The sequence below is a fragment of the Arctopsyche grandis genome, chromosome 6 (assembly GCF_051622035.1).
Source record: "Arctopsyche grandis isolate Sample6627 chromosome 6, ASM5162203v2, whole genome shotgun sequence".
NCBI lineage: Eukaryota > Metazoa > Arthropoda > Insecta > Trichoptera > Hydropsychidae > Arctopsyche > Arctopsyche grandis.
In genome coordinates, this window is record NC_135360.1 from 6,541,967 (window position 1) to 6,567,220 (window position 25,254).

Consider the following 25,254-nt stretch of genomic DNA (forward strand, 5'->3'; position numbering starts at 1 on the left):
TTACTGTTGTATCCTGCTCGCGCAAATTAAGTGAGTATGTACCGTTTACCATGCACCATTTTTTTTTTGATCTTTCGACTTAAGATCTTTCGATTTTCGATCTTTGCCTTCCGATATTTGTGTTTTCTGTAATTTAACATTCTGTCTCGTCACGTAGACCCGTATTATATATGTTTTTGATTTTGGCCATTCTCTGATTTTTCAGTTCATTTAGATAATATTAATTATTCATGTAAATAAACATTAAATATTGACGAATAAATAAAATATATTTTGAAAAGTTGTTGCAAATTATGTATTTATTCAAACATTTGGATACATTTCATGTTACATTTTTTTCAAATAATACAAAAAAACTGCAGTCGATCAAATAATCGAATCATATGGAATGATATGTGCAACCGCAACAGCTCTCGTTCTGCTCAGACTTGTTGAAGCTTTCCAAGATTTGTTCGTCTCGTCGTATTCCCAAACATCACTTATATTTTCTCCACCTGAAAATCAAAACAATAAATTAATTTTACATTCAAGACCCATAAATCCAAATTAAGTTGTAAAAAAACTCACCCATGCTAAACAGTTTTTTTTGGAAACAGCCGAGACTGATTCCTTCTGCAGCTTGCGGTAGTTTGATGAATGCAGTCCACACATTTGCATTCGGATCGTAATACTCCACGCTGTCTAAATAAGTATAAGGTTCCAAAATAATGCCACAAGCGACGTAAAGTTTTCCTTTAAATGCGACGCTCTAAAATGGTGAAATCAAAATTTAGTTCATTTTATTTTGGAGAGTTGTATACCTATTATTTGCGATAGTTGTGAATAAAATTAATTGATGTTCACCGAATGACGATGTCTTCCCTGAATCATCTGAGCGCGGTAAGTCCAAGAATTGGTCTCCACTGAATACATCTGCACTTTATTCCTGGATATCCATTTTCCATTTTCCATTGCAATTCCGCCTGTTATGTATATTTTATCAGCGATGACAGAAGCACTATGCCCACTAACTGCCACCAACAATGGAGCGATGATCTGCCAATCCCCAGTGTTGCTGCTCCACCTAATCGAGGTCAATAATCGTCAACTTCTCTTTCAATCAATCTGATGAAATGATTGCAATTTAATCACCTTTCCACTGAAGATAAACCATTACCACCAATGGCGTAAACATCCGAGGACGAACCGCGCCGAAGTGTCACTGCTGAGAATTCATGACGAGCTTGATTTAACGGCTTCAATTGCTGTTTCTGACCGCTTTTCAAATCGATGTATTCCACCTGAAAACAAATAAATTGGTTATATTCCGATTTCTCTAGGCAGGTACTTCGCAACACCGGAAAACCTTACTGAAGTCGATGATTGCCCTGAAGAATTCTCTCCGCCGATGATAACGATCCAATTTCCGACAAGGACAGACGCAAAAGAATATTTATTAATTCCAATATTTTTGGATAGAGTCCAACTGTTCTTTAGTCCATCAAATATATCGATGGTGTTTGCCATCTGAAAACACGTTATGCAATAAAATAATTAATTTACAATCCAATCAAAATATTATACTTGTGATACAAAACTCACATCTACAGAATATCCCCCAACCAGTGCCATTTTATATCCTTTTGTACGAGGGGTCTCTCTTGGGACGAAAGATTTATCATTCTTGTTTATAATTTCTTGTCTAATAGTGGTCATACACTCTGCACACGAATGACAGAACGTCATTATTTCGTTGACGATAAACTGAAAATATAACACATTATTCGAATGATTTTTATCACTAAACTGTAACATTCATTTAATTTCAAATACCTCCAACGAGAGTAAGGATAGCCTCACGGATCTCATCAGCTGTGCCAAGTCACTTTTACGGTTCGCATCATCATGATTTACCCACAATTTCACAGCATTGAATACGCTTTCTTCGGAACGCACTAATAAATCATTCGATTTCAAGATTTCCATCACGTTGAAGAGCGGCAGATTGAGAAAACCTTGAGTTTTGTGCAGCTGAAACAGAAGTGGAATTGAAAAATATTTAAGTGACATATTTTTTTATATAATCAACACTCACCGTCTCGAAGTTTTCCGAAGTCAAATCCATTGCCTTTTTTAATAATTCGGAATCTCCCGTTGATTCCAAAACTTTCAAACAGTTTGAGAGATCGACTGTTTTAAATTGCTCTGGAATTTTCACTTTCAGTCGGTTGGCTAGGTCCATTAATTTTTCGACGTGTTTTTCGTCTATACCTAAAATCATATTTCACATTATTACATTTGAAAATAATTGATTACTTTTGATGTTTATGAACTCTAACTTATTTCTCCAGTGTAACAATACTTCAGGATTGCTTCGATGACTTCGTCGTCATACTCTGAAAAGATGTCCTCCACGTAACCTTCGTTTGTCCCAAAGAATTCGCTGCACGTCGCTAACACGATCAAGTGCGCGTAGAATCTGCAATTAAGAAAAGTTATAATTAAACTGACGGAACGATTTGAATTTTAAATATTTTTGGATTCGAATTAATATACTTTCGGTCTCGAACATCAAATCCGGTGTCGTAACTCTTATCTCGTTTCATGGCATCATACAAATATGCCACACGTTTTGCAGCAAAATTGGACCTCGCCTTCAATACGAACATCTTGTTTCTGATTTTCTTTTAGATTTCTTCTGAAAAATAAAGTTGAAAATTATTTAAAAAGACAATATATGTTACTATAAGTGCTGAGCATTATAAAGTTAGACTTACCAATTGGAAAGAATAGCAGCGAATGATGTGGAGCACTGTCGTTCTGCGGTTTTATAACGATAGATAAGGATATCTTAACCCTACATACTGTTGCATTGAAACGTACATATAATAATTATTTACGAATAATGATTTATTTTTATAGCTATAATCTAGGTTATTATTATTAAAATCATTATTTTACCACTATAATTATTGTTACTATATTGTTATCTCTTTTTTTTTCTTTTTTTCTCTTACCCATGTACATATATATGAAAATTGTAAAATGGTTTATTTTCTAATAATTATATTTTGTTATCATTTATAATCAATACAACTGTAAATTTTCCAAACAAAGTAACGTTTAGTTATTTTGTTTATTTATTTATTCTCAATCATTGAGTATGTAGATCGAATTTATTTTTCCCTCGACTCCTCTATTAATCAATTTTATAATAAACGTAATCTTTAAATAACCAAAAATATTTACGAGTGATGAAAACTTAAGGAAATATATTGTCTGGATTGGTGTTGGGATTTAGATTTCTGAAATTTCAAATGATTGGATTGTTAATGCGATATTCACGTCTTTTGCAGGAATAAAACAGTTTTTTGAGTTTTATAAAACGAGTTGAGGGTTAAAGGGCTAACGCTAGATTGCTTACACAGATATGAAATTTTACCATAGAAAAACATGCTTTTACAATATTTTGTTTACAATAATAATGAAAAACCGCATGGAAATAACCACTCATAGTTATTTTAGATGTAAGGCTTCCTTTGCAGCTTCTATGAGAGCGTCATTAAACCTACTACTGTCAAAACGTACCTCGTCTCTCACTCTTCGTTATCCGAAGCATCCCGCACACATCTTAACAGGTTATGGGCCCAGGAGTTGCTGAAGATCAGTAGAAGACGCACACATCTTAACACACACTATATTAAACTACAAATTTTTTAAGCTTAATGGTGATTTCCGAATTTCTTTTTCACTGCCAACAAGACATTCCGCGTGCATTTAGTGGCACAGGTTGCTGACCACTGTTGTAACATCCGTACATTCATCGCGCTGATATCTCAATAACGTTTAAATACTGTTACGTACACCGCCGAGTAAGTGTAATCGGATTAGGCCGAGTAGCATCCCAGAGACTGTGTGACCGTTATAATTGGTTTCAAGGATTATCTCCAGACTAAGTGCAAGTAGGCTAAACAATGGCCACCGAATCGGCGTAGTAAGCGGCACCCGATCTTTTCTCAGAATTGACCGATAACATAGGACTGAGTGACGTGGAATACATATTCGGGTACATGCCTTAACAATGGGGAAGTAACCGGACGTCGAAGATGCCCTGAGTGACCTGTCCCGTTATAAGGTGGTACTTAGGCAATATCAAGACATTCTGGACGGAGAACTGGCAGTGCGTGTATCTCCTTAATCATCAATAAATGCTGTGAAACGACTTTGGCCTTTTACTTAGATCCTCCACCCACCCTTACGCAACAATACTATTATAATTGATGAAATTATATTTATTCTTACTTATGATATGTGATGCCATCCTCCTTTTTATGTTTTCTTGAGTAATTGATACACAAATTCACTGAACACGTTGAACAGGCATTTTCGAACATGTCAATCAACCTTCTTACTTAGAAGCCAGGTAGCTACTGATAGTGAGCATCCCTCAACAGGGTGACAAGCTTAGAGCGTCAGGAGCTATCTATTTTATTCTGTATCTATGAGAGACAACGCTTCAGTAGTTGAACCAAAACAATAAACCAATTGGCAGAAAATCGCGTCAGGGGTGCCGGGGGCGCCAAGGGCGAAGGCCCCGGGTGTCGGAGGCATCGGGGGCGCTGGGGGCAAAGGCGTCGGGGCGTCGGCGATGCACAAAACGTAATTCGTAATTTCTAATTCGTGCATCAATTTCTTTCCGAAACCAGTCGTTTCACTTTCTTTAACTTTATTTGTATTCGTGTTTCAATTCCTTTTCGAAACCACCCGTTGAAATCAACGGGCACAATACTAGTTATAGATAAGAATTAAAACCAGTGTCAACAATTATTGTTCTTTTTTTAATAATAAGTTGTTTTTTTGTGCGGTTTTCCAACTATCATTGAAATTATCTTGAAGAAAATACATTTTTCGGTTATTAATCAATTATTATTAATTCTTTACTTTAAATTTTATTCCTTTTGAGTGCAAAATATGCATGGCTGATTTGAGTAGTTTGTTGAATTTTATTATCGATGATCTTATTTTTTTTAATTTCAAAGTGTGTTATCTGTGAAGAAGATTATTTTAATATCGGATGGGTGGTTATTTCCATGCGGTTTTTCATTATTATTGTAAACAAAATATTGTAAAAACATGTTTTTCTGTGGTAAAATTTAATATCTGTGTAAGCAATCTAGCGTTAGCCTTTTAACCCTCAACTCGTTTTATAAAACTCAAAAAACTGTTTTATTTCTGCAAAAGACGTGAATATCGCATTAACAATCCAATCATTTGAAATTTCAGAAATCTAAATTCCAACACCAATCCAGACACAATATATTTGCTTAGGTTATTCATAACTAAACGTTACTTAGTTTGGAAAATTTACAGTTTTATTGATTATAAATGATAACAAAATATAATTATTAGAAAATAAACCATTTTACAATTTTCATATATATGTACATGGGTAAGAGAAAAAAAGAAAAAAAAAAGAGATAACAATATAGTAACAATAATTATAGTGGTAAAATAATGATTTTAATAATAATAACCTAGATTATAGCTATAAAAATAAATTATTATTCGTAAATAATTATTATATGTACGTTTCAATGCAACAGTATGTAGGGTTAAGATATCCTTATCTATCGTTATAAAACCGCAGAACGACAGTGCTCCACATCATTCGCTGCTATTCTTTCCAATTGGTAAGTCTAACTTTATAATGCTCAGCACTTATAGTTACATATATTGTCTTTTTAAATAATTTTCAACTTTATTTTTCAGGAGAAATCTAAAAGAAAATCAGAAACGAGATGTTCGTATTGAAGGCGAGGTCCAATTTTGCTGCAAAACGTGTGGCATATTTGTATGATGCCATGAAACGAGATAAGAGTTACGACACCGGATTTGATGTTCGAGACCGAAAGTATATTAATTCGAATCCAAAAATATTTAAAATTCAAATCGTTCCGTCAGTTTAATTATAACTTTTCTTAATTGCAGATTCTACGCGCACTTGATCGTGTTAGCGACGTGCAGCAAATTCTTTGGGACAAACGAAGGTGAAGTGGAGGACATCTTTTCAGAGTATGACGACGAAGTCATCGAAGCAATCCTGAAGTATTGTTACACTGGAGAAATAAGTAAGAGTTCATAAACATAAAATGTAATCAATCAATGTAATAAAATGTAATTTTCGTCTTCAAATGTAATAATCTGAAATATAATTTTAGGTATAGACGAAAAACACGTTGAAAAATTAATGGAGTTAGCCAACCGACTGGAAGTAAAAATTCCAAAGCAATATAAAACAGTCGATCTCTCAAACTGCCTGGAAGTTTTGGAATCAACGGGAGATTCCAAATTATTAAAAGAGGCAGTGGATTTGACTCTGGAAAATTTCGAGACGGTGAGTGTTGATTATACATACACCCAGCGCAAAGCGAAGCTTATCAGTTGCATCACATGCAAATAACGATATATTTTAAAAGACTAGGAAAGGAATATAAAATAACAGTTTTCGTATTACTTTCTACAACTCCTCTTCATCAATATGCAACAAAAAAAAAGCGATTGCGTCAATAGATAACATTATGAAGGGAATCATTGTAAATTTGGAGTAAAAATTAACATTTTTTTTATACCTGTAGTAGATTTCATAAATCAAAAAATTGATAAAAACGGATTTTTTTTTCTTCAAGCTTTTCAACATATCAAGGGGACTTCAAATAATAGTAGGGAATACAAATAAAAATGTTTTTTTATTTTAATATTTAATGGGACCCCCTTTGTTTTTCATAAATAGTTTTATTCGTTTAAATAGTGATTTTTATTATTTTTTTAATAATTCATCACTAATTTCATTGTAGCATACATCATAAATAATGTATTTTAATTATTTTATGGTTTTTGGTTTCTTATCTCTAATTTTTTTGCCTATTTTGCTTCACATATTTTCGATTATATTTAGATCCGAGCTGTTTCCTGGCCATTCAATGGAGTTTATACCTAAACTATCTTTATCTTGATCGATATTAAAAAAAAAACAAATGGTGATATACCAATGCATTAAAAATAAATAAAATTAATTGTGAAAACAATTTGAATACTCTCAAATTTTGAACGATGCTCCGGTGCTGAATCATCGTGAAAGACAAGATCCTTAACCATTTCCGGTAAGCCTTCTAATGGAATAACGCTTTTGACGATGATTTTTTCATACTCCTGTGAGTTGACTATCCCATCTAGTTTAATGATTGACCCAACACCATACCGTGTGATGGCCCCCAATACCATACCATGGCGAATGTTAATTAAACAGTCAGCGCTTAGCACGATTCTTTATAGCGTTCGCCTGATTTTCTTCGTACTAGCACCATCCCATCTGATCCAATCAGATTGAATTTGGATTCATCTGAAAAAGTAATCGTCTCCCAATCTTGAACTGTCCAATTTTTCTTCTGTTTGGCCCACCAAAGACGAGTATCCTTCATTTTCTTCGTGAGGAGGGTTATTTTTGCACGGCGCCGTTAAAATAGACCAAGTTCATTTAGTTTATATTGAACTGTTCTAAGGCTTACTGTTTTTTCCAACTTCAATGAACTCAGACCTAATTTCTGACGCAGTTTTGAAACTGTTTTGAAGTAAAATTCTCTTTAAAATCCGTTCGTCTCGAGAAGTCAGTTATTTTGCCATTTTTCCTCTTTCGACAGGTGTTATGTCCATTGTTTTTTTAAACTTCTTAAAAAACATAGTTATTGTAGGTAGAATATGTCCCCGTTCGTCGATAAATTTCCCCAAAAGCATAATTTTCCTCCCAGAAAGTGACAATTTTTGATTTCTCGGCGATCGACAAAAATTCATATTTTACGCTCAACGCTCACAACACTAAAAAAAGACACGCACTACTTGAAAGTCTGGGGGAAACTGACTTTAAAACTTTTTGGCAACAATACGTTGAGGTATGCTGAAAACAACTGTAAAAGTATAAAAACAAAATAAATAATAAAAAAATGTCACTTAAATATTTTTTAACTTCGGAATTGACTTCGGAAAACTTCAAGACGGTGAGTGTTGATTATATAAAAAAATATGTCACTTAAATATTTTTCAATTCCACTTCTGTTTCAGCTGCACAAAACCCAAGGTTTTCTCAATCTGCCGCTCTTCAACGTGATGGAAATCTTGAAATCGAATGATTTATTGGTGCGTTCCGAAGAAAGCGTATTCAATGCTGTGAAATTGTGGGTAAATCATGATAATGCGAACCGTAAAAGTGACTTGGCACAGCTGATGAGATTCGTGAGGTTATCCTTACTCTCCATGGAGGTATTTGGAATTAAATTAATGTTACAGTTTAGTGATAGAAACCATTCGAATAATGTGTTATATTTTCAGTTTTTCGTCAATGAAGTAATGACGTTCTGTCATTCGTGTGCAGAGTGTATGACCACTATTAGACAAGAAATTATAAACAAGACTGATAAATCTTTCATCCAAAGAAAAACACCTCGTAGAAAAATACAAAAAATGGCACTGGTTGGGGGGGATGATTTAGATGTGAGTTTTGTATCACACGTATAATATTGTGATTGGATTGTTAATTAATTATTTTATTGCATAACATGTTTTCAGGTGGCAAGCACCATCGATATACTTGACGGACTAAAAAACAGTTGGAGTCTATCAAAAAATATTGGAGTTAATAAACATTCTTTTGCGTCTGTCCTCGTAGGAAATTGGATCGTTATCATCGGCGGAATTAATTCTTCAAAAAAATCAGCGTCTTCCGTAACGTTTTCCGGTGTTGCAAAGTACCTGCTTAGAGAAATCGGAATATAACCAATTTATTTGTTTTCAGGTGGAATACGTTGATTTGAAAAGCGGTCAAAAACATCAATTGAAGCCATTAAATCAAGCTCGTCTTGATTTCTCAGCAGTGACACTTTGTCGCGATTCGTCTACAGATGTCTACGCCATTGGTGGTTACGGTGGTGGCTCTTCACCTTTATCTTCAGTAGAAAGGTGATTAAATTCATTTCATCACATCGATTGAAAGAGAACTTGACGATTATTGATAACGATTAGGTGGAGCAGCAAGACTGGAGATTGGCAGATCATCGCTCCATTGTTGGTGGGTGTTGAGAATCATAGTGCTTCTGTCATCGCCGATAAAATATACATAACAGGCGGGCGTAGAAAGGAAAACGGAAAACATATGTCTACGAATATTGTGCAGATGTATTCAGTGGAGACCAATTCTTGGACTTACCGCACTCAGATGATTCAGGCAAGACATGCTCATTCGGTGAATATCAATTAGTTATTAACAACTATCGCAAATAATATACAACTCTCCAAAATAAAATTAACTAAATTTTGATTTCACCATTTTAGGGCGTCACATTCAAAGGGAAACTTTACGTCGCTGGTGGCATTATTTGGGAAACTTACACTTATTTAGACAGTGTGGAGCATTACGATTCGAATGCTAATGTGTGGACAGCAATCGTCAACCTACCGAAACCTGCATACGGAATCAGTCTCTGCTGTTTCCAAAATAAACTGCTAAGCATGGGTGAGTTGTTTTACAACTTAATTAGAATGAACGAGTCTTAAATTAAGGTCCTAGGGCAAGATAGTGTCAACCCTCATTTTGGTAGTTTTGAGATAAATCAATTTTAAACTTTGTTCAAATCCATAAATCAAAACACGTACTTTTTTTAATACTTTTTATTTTTATTTGCTTTAATGATATATCCTTAATAATACCTGTAACAAAAAAAATATCAAAACATTAATATATTAAACATAAAATTAAAAAATAAAATGGTGCATATCAAAAATTGTGGGTTGACACTATATTCCAAACTTAACCTCACCTTTTCATCTTTTCTTTAAATATTGGAGAATATAGTGTCAAGCTACATACCTCATTTTCACTTCCTGAAGAGTTACAAGACATCGGAACATAATCTGGATCAAGTACAGAATCATTAGAATCCTCAGCAATACTGATGTTATCACTAGAGGTAGGATAGTCACAGTGCTATCCATTGTTCGGCAAACCTTTAACAATGCATTTACAACCTTTGAACAATACACGGCCCCCTCAGGCTCCGGTGATTAGTTATCACAATCAAGTCTTCTTTCGGCATCGTCAAACATTTCGTCACTTACTTATTGAGGTTGACACTTTGTTGTCACAAGTTATTCATAACACATTCATTCCGTAAAAAAAATGCATAATGGCTATAAAGTCATCAATAAGGGCTATAAAGTTATAAATGCATAAGGGCTATAAGCTTATGATTAATTTACATACATAGATGGCATACTCAGTTCAATTTTGACCAAAATGAGGGTTGGCACTCTCTTGCCCCGAGGCCTTCAAATGTAGAATTAATTTATTGTTTTCATTTGCAGGTGGATTTTCTCTAGAATACGGATACTTGAGTGATGTTTGGGAATACGACGAGACGAACAAATCTTGGAAAACTTCAACAAGTCTTAGCAGAACGAGAGTTTACGCGGTTGCACATGTCATTCCATATGAGTCGATTATTTGATCGACTGCAGTTTTTTTGTTTTATTTGAAAATAAATGTAACATAAAATAATCATTAAATGTTACTTTTTTAACATTACTTTTTGTAATATTTGAATTTTTAATGTATCCAAATGTTTGAATAAATACATAATATGCAACAACTTTTCAAAATTTATTTTATTTTTCCGCCAATATTTAATGTTTATTTACATAAATAAATAATATTATCTAAATGAGCTGATAAATAAGAGAGTGGCCAAAGGCTTCATAAATACAAATGATTTTCTATGAAAAACTATGAAATACTTCGATAGTGGTTTTTTAAACCCAACCGTCTTGGGGTGTGGCACTGTAACATACATACTCATATCAGTTTTTAGCGAGATAAGAGCTACATATATGTCAGTGCTACTCAAACTTTTTCAGCTGGAGGACCAGTATATATTTTTCAGTAATTCTCACGGACCAGCATCATATTTTAAAATAAAAAGGTTATATATGTATATGATTGAAAACTTGTAAACAAATAAAAATAAAATAAAATCTAAGTAGTAAAATTTATTTTATTGAATTCAAAGAAGTACAATATGTATATACTTAGACAAAGATAAAAGATGAAAATACAAAAAAAAAAACTAATGAGACATACATATGAGCTTGTTTGTTATTAGATAACTTATCCAGTCGTGGTTTAATCGAAGACAATGCCACACGCAATGGATCATAAATATCCAAACTATTACGATGTTTTGTTTTAATTATACTCATGGTTGAGAAACCAGTCTCGCAAAGGTAAGTTGATGCAAATGGTAAAAGAGTTTTCACTGCAAGTTCATAAATATATGTGCATTATATTTTTAATTTGATCCAAAAGCCTGCAAGTGAAGTTGTGGTTTCAAAACATTTTTTTTAATTCTTGATTTGCAGTCAGATCAATTAGTTTATCTTCCAAATTAGGTGATATATCATAATTCCATGGCAAAAATGGATTTCGTATCAATCCTTTTCCCTTTCGTGGATCGTCATCTGGTGGAAAATAGAAATCGAATCGTTCTGATAAATATGTCAAATGACAACTGATCGCGCAGAGACGTCACATTAAGCTCCTCTCCTCATTTGTAAATAATATCAGCCAAATTGTGAAACATGTCATAGCAATCTTTTGAAACACGAATCTTCCATGTCTTTAGTTTTCGTTTCAACCCATCTGTATTGTCTGCCATTGTGAAACAATATGTCATTCTTCCTTGCATGGATAAGTTAAGGTCATTCAAAATGCAAAAAATATCTGTCAAATAAGCTAACTTGGCTATCCAGTCTATATTTTGAAATAGTTCTGACATAAGCTATTGTTTTATTTTTTTAGTTACGTCTTTCTCCGCGGACCATAGTTTGAGTAGCACTGCTATATGTACATACGTAGAATGTATGTTCCTTTTTAATTTTGTAAATAATCTATTCTTGAAAGAAATTATAGTATTTTAGTTAAATAAAAGCATTCGGCATACCTTTGAACTATTGATGCTGATAATAATATAAATTCTCACTTACACACGCACGTTTAGGCTCAGATTTCATATCAAACGCAATTCCAATATTAAAGTTGATTAATTGACTTGGTTTTTAAACATAAGAAAACCAAAATTTCAAATTATAGAGTAGTCCAAATACAACCCAAAATAATACAAAGCAGCTGAATGATCTGAATTCTTTAAAATATTTCAATATTTGATAAAAATTATAATAGACCAGGGTTTCCCAAACTATGTTCCGCGGAACACCAGTGTTCCGCTGAACCTGAATTGGTGTTCTGCGACAATTTGAAAGGGTTTTATACACTGCAACACATTTAAAGATCTTTTACTTCATATTGAAAGGCGAGTGATGATCACTGATGTTTAAATTAAATTTTAAAGTAGATGAAGAAGTTTCCAAAGTATTTTTAGAACCTACATATATAACTTGAAAATAATTCGTTTGCAATATTTTCCGAAAACTATCCATTTTCCGATACAGCTAAACCAGTAGGCTTAAGCGCAAGTGACTATGAAAATCCAATTGATTTAATTAGTGACTGATTTGAAACAAAAATACAAAGATCAACCTTTAAATGATTTCTGGGGGAGTTCCTCAGAATAGTACTTAAATTTTTCAAAACAAGCTATTATTGTTTCACTTCCATTTTCTACAACCATTTATGCGAAGTGGGATTTTCTTATTATGCTGCAACGAAGTCAAAGTGCAGGAACCGGCTCGACGCCACAACAGAATGCAACTTACCAATATTGTGCCAGATATCAAGAAGATATGCAATTTTTGGGTCTACCTCACGGGCCCGAATGTGAAACACCCGAAAACGCAAATATCAGAAGGCAAAGATCGAAAATCTAAAGATAAAAAAGGGTGCATGGTAAACGGTACATACTCACTTAATTTGCGCGAGCAGGATACAACAGGAACAAGAGGAACAGGCTTTTCCTCCCGTATTCTGCGCGCGCACATTAATACGGAAGGAAAAGCCTGTTCCTCTTGTTCCTGTTGTATCCTGCTCGCGCAAATTAAGTGAGTATGTACCGTTTAACATGCACCCTTTTTTTTTGATCTTTCGACTTAAGATCTTTCGATTTTCGATCTTTGCGTTTTCGGGCGTTTACATTCGGGCCCGTCACAGAGACCGGCAATTTTTATATTATATTATAGTTTTATATTTAAAAATAATTACTAAATAAATAATGTGTTTGAATGACATTTTTTTTTATTTTTACTATTAGGAATTAAAAAATAAGTAAAATAAGTGTTCCGTTAAAATTTCCGGGTTTGCGAAGTGTTCCATTGCAGAAAAAGTTTGCGAAACCCTGTAATAGACAATAATAAGAACTGGTGGGAAATTGGCGAGGGAAAGGAAGGCTTGGGAACCTTTTTAGCGTTAAATTTTAATGTAATAAAACACGTACTATTCAAACAAATATGATTTTATTCATATAAATTAACAAAAACATAATTTCAACTCTTCTAACACAAAATAAATATGTATACGTATATGTAATTATTTTTTCAACATAAATTATGAAGAAATCGTCAGTTCAGTCATTATTTTTTCATGATTAGCGTCCAATATTTGAACTGTTAATACCATAGATATAGAATTATATATCTATGGTTTATACCGATTGTTACTTGCAAACGCTCAGGTTCCAATTTCACATCGAATACAAATGTGAAAAGTGTATCATTTTAACCAGACTATCAGCGAAGGTACTATTCAAAAGTAACCCAAAAAATAGGAGATCGCCTTATATTCGAGTTTTAAGTAAATGAACAATAAATTCACCACCTATGGCAATAATTTCAACATGAAATTTTTAGCCCTTTGAAAATATGATAAGTGAACATATTGAAATATAAGAAAATCCAAAAAATCAAATCGATTAAGGAATTTCCAAAGTATTAAACAAGAAATCAAAAATTAATGCAATAAAATATCCCCCGTCTTGTAATCGAGTGAATATTTTCCAAAAAGCAGATTCAAAAAATGGGGTCGCCTTGTAATCAGGTCACCCATAGTCAAGTCACTACAGTAATTGACAATTTTAATAAAATCTTTGGTTCATTCTTTGAATCTGCTCATAACGACGTTGAAAGAATTGGCATCGATGAAAAAGAAAACTACGACGCAATACAAACAATTATTAATGGAAGAATTTTTGTAATTGGAGAACGGGATGATAAAAATTACAGTTGACCAATGGTCAAAAAGTGTACACATTGACCGACTGTAGCATCACCTAGTATTATTATTTTCAGACAGTTCACCCAACTAAAGTCAGAGAAAGTGGTGAGAGAGTGTCTTGCATATTGTTGCCGACGTGAAAACAAAATACTATGGATCGATGGAAGAATGCACATGACTTCAATAAAAAATTCTGAAGAGTAGCTGAAACATTGAACATTTTGCACGAAGGCAACTAGTGGGATATTCAAAGACATCCACATAGTTGTTAAGGAAGTATATCGAGAATTTCAAAAAGTGGGTCTTAAATTTTTAGTGCTAGAAGAAGGTCGCTCTATCATAGCACAAAGAAAATAAATATAAAAATGAAGGAAATTTGCCCTTCATAATAATAAACTTCTCCTAATACGAATCGGAGAGCTAGTTTAAAAAGAGACACAAATATTTGGTACTCCAGAAAACGCAATAAAACTGATTGAAAAAAAGCCGAACGGATAAAAATTCACGAGACAGATAAAACGACTCGTTCAAATTTTAATTATTGCCATTATCGGCTCACCAGTAATTGTTTGCTGTGTATATTGAAAAACAATGCCCAAAAAGTATCTACTAGATTAAAAGATTTTTAAAATGGGCAGAAGAAATTTTACAATTGGTGTTGCTTCTGAGGAAACAAAATTTTCGAATTTCAGAAATATAATCGATACCATTTCAAAATACGTAAAGCATCGTCAAAAAGGCTTTGGAAATTTTAAACATCATATATTTCACCGTCGAACAATATTAAAATGAATTGGTCAGAAAGCGTATTCGCAAAAAAACTTTAAAGAAGTCTAAAAGTTTCACAAGTTAAGAGTCAAAGGCGTCGCAAAATACCATAATAAAAAAACTTACGGTGCGATCCGGAAATTATGGATACCATTTTTATTTAGGAAAATCCAAAAAAAAAGTATTTGAACATAATAAGTTATAGGTTACACGCAATGTAAATATGTTAAATTGTCGATTACATGAACTTATCAGAAAAGCAGCTCAGTTCATGAACGGAGCAAACCAAATGCTTTCGGAAATACGGCATCTCCGCATAATAAACAATGAAAGCGTTAACATTTCAAATTATTTAACCAAATTTATAGAAATATAGATACTCTAAAAAACTGGCACGTGTCAACCGTCATCACCATACCAAAGAAACCGAATGCCAGACTTACAAAGATACATATAAATAACTTTGGGTACCTGAGAAACTGAGAGAATCTCGCTCCAGAACTCTATTTCTGCCTATTCGGTCCAGAACTAATGTGCTTGATGACTCACCCCTTTCAAGAGCCATTCGATTACTTAACCTGCTTTCTGGGAGCCTTGATGTTTTTACTGCATCATACAGTTCCGTCAGGCAGCCTTTTTTAAATGACTTCTAGCTACATATTTACACATGTTGTTTTCATTTTGTAATATTATTATTTAGCATAATGTGTATCTATGTTGGTTTTATCTTTATTTATATATGTATGATATTTTTTATTTTTATACATATATACATATATGTATATGAGTAATTTATCTTTATTTATGTGTTTATGTGTATATGCATGTATAATGTGTGTATGTATGTATTTGTGTGTGTATGTATGAATGTGTATATGCATATATATATATATATGTGCAGTGCCGGTTTTAGGGGGGAGCTGGGTTGGGCGACGCCCGAGGGCGCCAAATAAGTTAGGGCGCCACACGATACACCAAAGGCGCTCTAAAATTTTAAATTAGAGCGCCTAAAGCCATACAAAATTTTAGATTAGAGCGTTAAAGGCGAAATTTTTTTCTAAGGGTGTTTATAAAAAAATTGCCCGTGGGCGCCATTGAGTGTAAAGCCGGCACTGTATGTGTATATGTGAATGTATGTGTATATATGTGTATTTATATATTTATGTATGTATGTATGTATGTGTATTTGTGTATACGTGTAAGTATTTGTGTATATATGGATGGTTTACATATATGTTTATATAATTGTCTTTGGCCAGGAAGGCGCATCGGCGCATTTCCTGGTATAAATTAAATAAAAATAAAATATTACATAGTGAAGAGTATAAAATCTTGCAACTAACAGTGAAGGAACATGTCGTGGTTTCAAAATCCAAGTTCCACGTGGCTCTACGACACACATAGACGTGACATACATAGAAATTCCAAAGGCGAAATTGAACCAAAGTTATGAGAAGTTACCAATAATATAGTGTATAATCAATTATCGGAATCACGAAGGTCGTCTTCAAACGTTCTGTCATCAGATATTCACCGTAGATAACATTTCAAGTGATATTGACAACACATATCCGATGTGTTCAATACATATCGTTGGGGGAAAAGTTTACTTAACGATTCGAACGCGTCTTCAGAGAATTGCCCGATTGGAGCCGATTCTCGAGTGGGCGAGACTGATAACACTTATCAAGCTGACACAGCCGTCGTTCTGGCGCCCCCGGTTGTTTTCCAATTCCCAACCTCGTATCAATCCAAGACATCGCTTATCGGTGCTTTGAGCCGGGTGAGATATCTCGAATGTTGACTCGATTCAATGTGACACGTGTACGGTTTCTTTTCAGATTCCGATGGGAACGGTTTGTACGATTTGTCCGTATCGTGACTCTGCACATGTTTGAATAGCTTGGACTCGGACGGGAAGGACAGCGTGCACATGTCACACGGATGCCGTCTTTCCTCGTGCATGCAATCCATGTGCGAGGTTAAGTACGTCGCACGGGCAAACGTCTTGAAACAGATCCGGCAAGAGAAAGGCTTATCGCCGGTGTGCAGCTTTACGTGTAACACTAAGTTAGATTTTCGAGAGAAAGTTTTGAAACATACATCGCATTTATACGGTTTATTCTTGGTGTGGACGATCATGTGGCCGTCTAAGTTCCCCTTGCGATTGAATATAGCGGGACAAACCTCACACTTGTACAGTTTGCCCGAGCTGTGAACGTTCATATGACTGGCCAGTGTGGTTTTGGTGAAGAATGATTTGAAACATACATTACATTTGTGAATTCGGTCTTGGTGGAGTTTGGATTGCTTGAACACTTGCTTGTTTTTCACTCTGGTGTGCACCTTCTTGTGTGTCTTGAGGCTGTATTCGCGGGCGAATGACTTCGGACAGACGTTGCATTTGTGCGGTTTCACATTGGAGTGAAGTTTGGCATGTCGTTGGTAGTTTCCTTGCGTCACAAAGTACTTGGAGCAGATGTTGCATTTGTAATTTGTCTTGCCGGTGTGGATCGCCTCATGTGCCTTTAAGTAGGATCGGGATTTGAACGTTTTGAAGCAAATGCCGCATTGTAGACTTTTCACCTGACAGCGACCCGACAAATGTCTTTTCAAACTTGAGCTGTGTGCAAAGTTTTTCTTACACGATTTGCATTTAATTTTCACTTTAGATTCGGCCTTGCACGGTTTTTGTTTGAAATGTGTCGAGATGTGTGATCTCAATTCGGACTTGTCGCAGAACAGTTTTCCACAATGGTCACATTCGAATTCGTCTAAATTCTCCTGTAACGAATTATCTATTTGCAGTGGTTGTTTTTTGGTTCCGAAATATGTGAAGTCGCTTTCTTCGTTAGACTGTAAAATAAAACGAAGATTAAAATATTTAAAAAAACACCGATTTATTTTATTTTATAACCCAAATGTAATTATTTGCATGGTACTGACTAGGGATTGCAGAAATACCGGAATGTCGAATCGAAATAAAAATAGATCGATACCAGTATTACCGGTACTTTCAGTATTTTTTTTTAACCGTTTGCCCGCGGCCGTCTTCTATGGAAGCTTTGGGCGACAGGTTTGTAGCGCGGCTGTCTTCCATAGAATTTCTGAACTTTGCACGGGATTTTGAGCCTTATATGCGCCTATTTCAACTGTTTTAAGGTTCAAAATTGGTTGAATATATTACTGAGAGTTGAATGCCATCTATTCAATTTGCTTAAAATGAATATATACCAGTCAAAACTTAGTTTTTTGTGGAATCATACTGAAACCTCGTTTATGTGACGTCACGTCTTCATACAATTATGAAGAATGATTATTTGACAATTAATCCACAACTACGAGATATATTATGTATTTTATTGTTTAAAATAATACTTTATGTGTTAATAAACATATCTGGTTACTTGAGTAAATATTAAAATCTGTATTTAAGGTCGAAAAATCGATTGCCAAATTCGCGAAAAAGGTGCCGCGTACAGGGTTTGTTCGCTATATTTATTGCCGCGGGCAAAGGGTTAACGAATAATTTCAAAATATAAAAATGATATTTTAAAGATGAAATTGTACATTTTATGGCGTATGTGTGTCAAAAGTGAAAATATTACGAATCTATTTATAAATTATTAATTCGAGGTATAAAGTCAACGTTTCCGAATATTAAAACAATTTTAAGAATATTCCTAACGCTTCCTATATGTAATGCAAATGGCGAACGTTCATTTTCAGTTTTGAAACGAGTTAAAAATAATTTAAGGAATTCGTTAAATCAAGATAACTTCATTAAATTTAACAGTGATGTTTATTGAAAGTGATGTGGTGAATTTATTAGATTGTGATAATATAATAAATAAATTTGAGGCATCAAAACCTCAAAAAGTTTTCCTTTTTTTTTTGTTTGAGTTTGCAAATAGATAGATATAAGTTTATAAATAGATTTTTATTATTTAATAAAGAATTGTAAATATAAAAAACACACTTTTTAAAGTGCACTCATAATTCACAATTAAAAAAAAAAACTACCAGTATCAGTACTTTCGGTATTGCAATCCCTAGTATTGACATATTAAATGCGTCCTTTATGGAAAATAAAATGCCATCAGAAAAAATATGAACTTCTAAGATAATTATTATTGAGAAATTTACTAACCGGTGGGTTTTCTATGTTGCTCGCACCACTCCTTGATGAAATCTCAACCATTGGCACCTCCTCCCAAAGAGTAGAATCAAAAAAGATTTCGTTCTTAACAACGTCTTTCTTTGAATTAACTTCATTTTCCTTGTCAGCGGCGAAAGGATAACGAGAACACGATAGAGAATTGTTAACAAACTCCTCCTCCCAGTTTAAATCTTCGAGTACAACTTCTTCAGTCTTTATATTCAAACCCCCGGCTAACCTCGACCGAAGGATTTCGTCACTTCGGATGCAGACATCTTTAAATTTGACAAAAAAGTGCAAGTTGAATTCACACGATGAGCATATAGAGGCCGGCAGATTGTCTTCTTTTTGCACCTGCAATCGTCATTCGACTGGTTACGTATTGCATATTACGATGTGGTGAAATAAATACGTGTCAAATGATAAATATGTACGTGTGCAGATGAAGTTACCTGTAGCTGACAGCAGCTCCAAATGCAGTTGGCCAGAGAGCCGCGATCGCCATGGATGGAGACGACCGTCTCGGCTGGTGAGAAACGCAGACAAAGTCGACATTCCATCGCGACAAACTTCACAACTAATCGCCATCGAACGCCACCCAAACTTGTGAAAGATAACGTTTGCTGATACCAGGGTTGCCAGGTGGAAAAATTGTGAGAACATATGGCTTGAAAAATATTTGAAAAGAAAATTAATGTTTTATATTTTTCAGTGCTAAGGGAAACACTAGTCAAAGTCGTTGGTCATATGGATTTTAGTTTTAAAAAAATAGTAATCCTGTGAAATTACTGAGAATCTTTTATACCCATGACGACTACATATGTATGTTCAGTACCAGGGACGTCATTTGGGGGGGGGGCATGCCATGGCAGCTGCCATGCCTTAGTTTTGGAATAGTGTGAATTTAGAAACAATAAGAATTTGAAGATTAATGAAATAATATGATTGTTAGTTATGTTATGGTTAAAGCCCGGACCCAGAAGGTGCCGCGTATTGTTCAAATGTTGTAAATGCATTGTTAAAGGTTTGCCGAACCTTTTTTACAAAGGATTTACAACAATGGGACAATGAGCGGGCCCTTGGCTATCCTACCTCTAGTTATGTTACTGTAGGCATATAGTACAACTCATGCTATATTATCTCATCATCGATCCTGTCCAAACACGCATAAACTCAAGGGCAACGATCCCTGTGACCGTGCCCGAAGAACAAATGAAGAACACGCTTCCCCCATTAACGCATGGCACACGCTCGCATTCTCAAACGAACGATGATCTCATCAGGCCACTGCGACACAGATCCAGAAAAGTCGTAAAACGATAAAACCGCACGTGTCCCTCGATCGCCTCATAAAGGTCTGTTCATACTTAACAGCACTGCACGACTCCGTTTCAAATATGTCATTTTATAACATTTCTATTCATATTGTAGGCGGGGTACATGTTTGTTGACCGTATCCCGGCCTAACGAAACACTGTTGTGCTAGTTTTATAAAGTTTTATTGTTTGCCTATGGTTGTACAAAGGTATGGTATTTGTGGGCAAAAGTATGTCGTTCAGCGGTCTCTGGATATGGTAGAGTGTCGCTGGCTCGGCATTCAGCTATGTTCAGAAGGTCTCTGGATGCGGCAGTGTGTTGCTGGCTCGGTGTTCGGCTATGTTCGGAAGGTCTCTGGATACGGCAGTGTGTTGCTGGCTCGTCCGGCTGGTTGATCTTCCAAGTCCGCGTAGTGTAGTGGTGGCTGGTCAGGAGCTGTATGTCGACGCTTGCTGCTGTGGGTCGACTGGCGTTGTTTGGGTTGTACCTCCTTTTATAGTGTTTCTGGAATCACCTGATCGATGGTGGTGGTTTGTTGATGCGTAAGAAAGGAATTTGCTTTTGTCGAGGCGTAGAATTTTCTGGAACGATTGATGGAAGTGGTTGTTGATGCGTAAGCGCATGTGGTTGTTGATGCGTGAACGAGGAATGACATTGGTTTTAATCATATAATTTTGTTTTATTGTTTACACATTGAAAAATATATACAAGAATAAGAGAGAACTCTCAGCAAATAGGTTGAAAAGTGGCACTGACGTTCAAAAGATGGAAAAAGACGAGTCTTCTAGTCTTATTAGCATAGATAAATTACACAATGAGGATGAATTCAAAATATGTATTGTAGGAATCTCGTCATCGTCACCGCCATCAAAACATTTACTGCGACGCAGAATACATTTCCCACGATCAACCATTGACGTTACCCGAAGTCGAAGAACACCTGCAGCCATTAAAATAAATCGAGTGGAACGGCGCCAAACATTCTAGCATGTTCCACCCCTACAAGTCGAGCGGAACGACACCAGTCAAAGAACACCTGCAGCCAGTAAAAACTAAATCGAGTAGAAACGTCGCCAAACGTTCGAGAAACGTCCACCCTAATCGACAAAAACACATTCCTCGCACACGCATAAACACCATCTGCGACGAGTCACGTGATGCCCAAAAACAATATAAAAAGAGGTCCACCCCAAAACAACACCAGTCGACCCACAGCAACAAGCGTCGACACACAGCAGCAGACCAGTCGACCCACAGCAACAAGCGTCGACACACAGCAGCAGACCAGTCGACCCACAGCAACAAGCGTCGACACACAGCAGCAGACCAGTCGACCCACAGCAACAAGAGTCGACACACAGCAGCGGACCAGTCGACATCCAGAGACCTTCTGAACATAGCCGAACGCCGAGCCAGCAACACTCTACCGTATCCAGAGACCTGCTGAACATAGCCGAATGCCGAGCCAGCAACACACTGCCATATCCAGAGACATCTGAACATAGCCGAATTCCGAGCCAGCAACACACTGCCATATCCAGAGACATCTGAACATAGCCGAATTCCGAGCCAGCAACACACTGCCATATCCAGAGACATCTGAACATAGCCGGATCCAGAGCAACGACACATTGCAGATCCAGCGGTCCGCACGACACCAAGTCAACAGCCAAAAGCCGTCTCGAGAACACTACGATTCCAGCCGCTTCAACAACATATTTATACACTTGTATATTCAAACAATAAAGTACCTTATTCAAACAAACAGCAGTATTAACTACTAAAACACAAACGAACTCGTCTATAATACATGGCGGACTGGTGGTGAAGAACACCTTCACAACTAGATCAGTCCCCATAGTATAATAATTTATATACATACATATAGTACAAATAGGTTGAAAAATGAGAGAAGTTTTTAAAAAAGTTATTTCAAAAAAATTACGGAACAAATTAAAAAATCATTGAAAAAGGCGCGTTTCGTGGCGCCCCACCGCATTGCAGCATCTGCGGGTGCGGTAGCTACGCCACTGAGTCAAAGTCGTTGGTCATATGGATTTTAGTTTAAAAAAAATTGTAATCCTGTGAAATTACTGAGAATCTTTTATACCCACGACGACTATGTTCAGTACCAACTGGTTCGGTGATTATTGCCCACAAAGAGCTCGTCCAAAAGTCACTAAAATCTCTATAACGGAACATCTGGCAGCCGGAAAGTTTATCATACTAACGATAACTATCATACTAACGAGAGCTCGATTGCCAAATATTCCGTGTTCGCGATTTTCATGGCAGAAATTGTCTTTTGGGTGATCACAATGTGCGTAATAATCCAATTACCTTACTAACTGATGGCAATGCATTATTTTACCGTTGATTGACTTGAATGTTTAAATTTTCCTCTTCATGTTAGAGACAGTAAATAATTGATTTTTAATATGAAAAAAGTAGTTTTATTTTTTTTTTTAAATCAAAGTTCAACCAAATCGTTATATTAATTATTTTTAATATTTCATGTTAAAAATAAATTATTTTATGCTTATTTTTTAATTTAGAACAAATTTTATAATGCTTTTTCCCTAATCTACTACTATATATTACGTTTCTAACAATTAATATTATATGTACATATTGAAAAATACGGCATTAGATCATCAAATTTATTTATTTCGAAATGGAAGGCATTGTTCTTGAATCGTATAGCAGACAAACAAAGCTAATAAAAAGGTTGTAAAAAGAGGACACTGTCCTTTTTTGGAGACTAAATATTTTATACATACGAAGATGCTATTCTGTGGGTGTGTGTGTGTCCTTCAGTGACGCTCGTCGAACATTTCATATAATAAAAACGGACGAAATGTATGTATGTTTGGTTTCAATTTCAGTTCTGGATCCAGATCCGGTTCCGGATTCCTTTTTCAGTTCTGGATTTTTTATTTTTTGTTACTTTTAATATTTTTATTGAATAATTTAATGTGCCATAATCCATGTGCTGATATTTCATCGGTATCATCACTAGTTATATATAACAAGCCGAACTGCTTTAAACCGCCAAGATAACAACTATAGATGAGGGGCTTGCGAGTGTTTGTACATATGTTGTGTACATTATATCCATATCTTATTTACTGAGCTACGGTTTATTCAATTTTTGAAGCCAATATAAAAAATCCCACTATTTGTTGAATCAGTAAAATAATATTTATAAATATTTTAAGGTATTTAATGACACTAAACCTGTTCTTCCAAAACCAAACATTTAAGCACCTTTTATAATATATGTATTATATACAGTGGCGGACTGGGACTGAAATCAGTGCATGCCAGGAGTCAAAGGGGGCCCAACCAGGGTTAAAAAAATTTGTCCCCCCCCCCCATATAACAAAATTTTCTTCTTTCCATCACGCTAAAAATCAAGGGTAAAAAATAAATATAATTTTATATAATTAATAACTAATTAATAATTAATTAAATATAATAAAAGCAATTTTATTAAATAACTAAAACTTTTTTTTGACCGAATTCGTTACTCATAAAGTTTAAATTCATCTTATTCGTTGTTTTGTGAGAGAATGGACGTCTGCAAATAAAATAAAATTTCGAGAAATAAAATCATTTGTGATTGAACCAATTCAGTAAAATACTAATTTAAAACCTTTCTTGAAAACAAAAAATATACGATCTTTGGGAAAAATAAACGTTACACATCTGTTTTTGAGACAAAATAAAGTAAAGGGGACCTTTCTAACGATTCGCTCCATAGGATGAACAATTTCAAAGAATTTTACCCAAGGCATACCACTTAAAAACCAAAATATACTTGTTTCGAAATAATAAAATCTTTTTTTTTCAAAACACAGCAGCGATTATTTTATTAGTTACCCAAAAGTAACATACATAAGAAATAAACGTAGCATTCATAGATCCATAGTATCTCATTAATCATTAATTCATAATATTTTCTAAATTCACACTATTCCTTAATTTAGGGGGGCGAGTGCCCCCCTTTGCCCCCCCAAATTACGCCCCTGAAAAAAATGCATAATATTTTCAATTAATATTAATCGAAAATCGGGATTTTGGGGAGGGGGCCCCTATCCTATATTTCTATATACATGGATGTGTCTAGATTAGGAATAGATTTTATATTCGGAAACTGTTTAAAATTGTGTATTATTATTAATTATCTTACTATTATATATCGTCGAAGCATAATCAAATGTTATTTTGAAAGTATGAAGTAAATTTAAATCGCTGGTTGATGATGAATCTTCCTATCGAAATTGTTTTAAGCAATTCAGTTTATATTATTCACGAAAATTAGTTTATACCCATTTTTATTTCAGTAGGTAGTTGTTACATAGGTATTGGAATATACATAATATTGAGGTTGGAAATGGGCCCGACAAAAGGGCCCACGCAACTTACATTTCGAGCCTAATAAAAAAAGTTAACCGATCCTTGGGCTGTTAAAGCAGGTATTAGTTGTTTGTGTATATCGTAAGAAATTTATTTTGTTGAAATACCCAAACTTTAGGTCCCAAAGACCTATAATTTTTTACATACGTGAAATATAAAAAGTTATTTAATTTTACTGAGGGCCCATATTTTCTAACAGATAGTGGGGCCCACATGCCATCGGGCATGTTCGCTTGTATGGCCAGTCCGCCACTGATTATATATCACAACAAATCACAAAATCTTTATGGGTTGAAAGTAAATAAGTAATATAATTAATGTAAAATATTAGAAATTAAAGTAGTTTTGC

At 34.8% G+C, this 25,254-nt stretch overlaps 3 protein-coding genes across 4 annotated transcripts; 1 reads left to right on the top strand and 2 right to left on the bottom strand.

The window, feature by feature from the left end:
- Positions 1-286: 286 nt before the first annotated feature.
- Positions 287-2,841, bottom strand: LOC143913651 (kelch-like protein 41b). Its single transcript, XM_077433554.1, has 11 exons — positions 2,757-2,841; positions 2,536-2,677; positions 2,319-2,458; positions 2,075-2,250; positions 1,813-2,010; positions 1,582-1,743; positions 1,351-1,506; positions 1,132-1,280; positions 844-1,063; positions 568-748; positions 287-494 (listed from the first exon to the last, which is right to left on the bottom strand). The coding sequence occupies exons 2-11, from the start codon at positions 2,646-2,648 to the stop codon at positions 367-369; spliced, it is 1,623 nt and encodes a 540-aa protein (XP_077289680.1). The 5' UTR covers positions 2,649-2,677; positions 2,757-2,841; the 3' UTR covers positions 287-366.
- Positions 2,842-5,584: 2,743 nt separating this feature from the next.
- Positions 5,585-10,678, top strand: LOC143913050 (kelch-like protein 7). The gene is made up of 11 exons (XM_077432561.1): positions 5,585-5,669; positions 5,749-5,890; positions 5,968-6,107; positions 6,198-6,373; positions 8,095-8,292; positions 8,362-8,523; positions 8,599-8,754; positions 8,825-8,988; positions 9,052-9,271; positions 9,361-9,541; positions 10,390-10,678. The coding sequence occupies exons 2-11, from the start codon at positions 5,778-5,780 to the stop codon at positions 10,530-10,532; spliced, it is 1,653 nt and encodes a 550-aa protein (XP_077288687.1). The 5' UTR covers positions 5,585-5,669; positions 5,749-5,777; the 3' UTR covers positions 10,533-10,678.
- A 5,114-nt stretch (positions 10,679-15,792) lies between these two features.
- LOC143913261 (uncharacterized) lies at positions 15,793-19,805 on the bottom strand. 2 transcript variants are annotated; one of them, XR_013260699.1, is made up of 4 exons: positions 19,622-19,803; positions 19,161-19,523; positions 15,995-17,866; positions 15,793-15,930 (listed from the first exon to the last, which is right to left on the bottom strand). XR_013260699.1 is itself a non-coding variant. In XM_077432942.1 (3 exons), the coding sequence occupies exons 1-3, from the start codon at positions 19,727-19,729 to the stop codon at positions 16,757-16,759; spliced, it is 1,581 nt and encodes a 526-aa protein (XP_077289068.1). In that variant the 5' UTR covers positions 19,730-19,805; the 3' UTR covers positions 15,815-16,756. The 2 variants fall into 2 exon arrangements, 1 of the variants encoding a protein (XP_077289068.1); XM_077432942.1 differs by having other exon boundaries at positions 15,815-17,866; positions 19,622-19,805.
- Between the last annotated feature and the right edge of the window lie 5,449 nt (positions 19,806-25,254).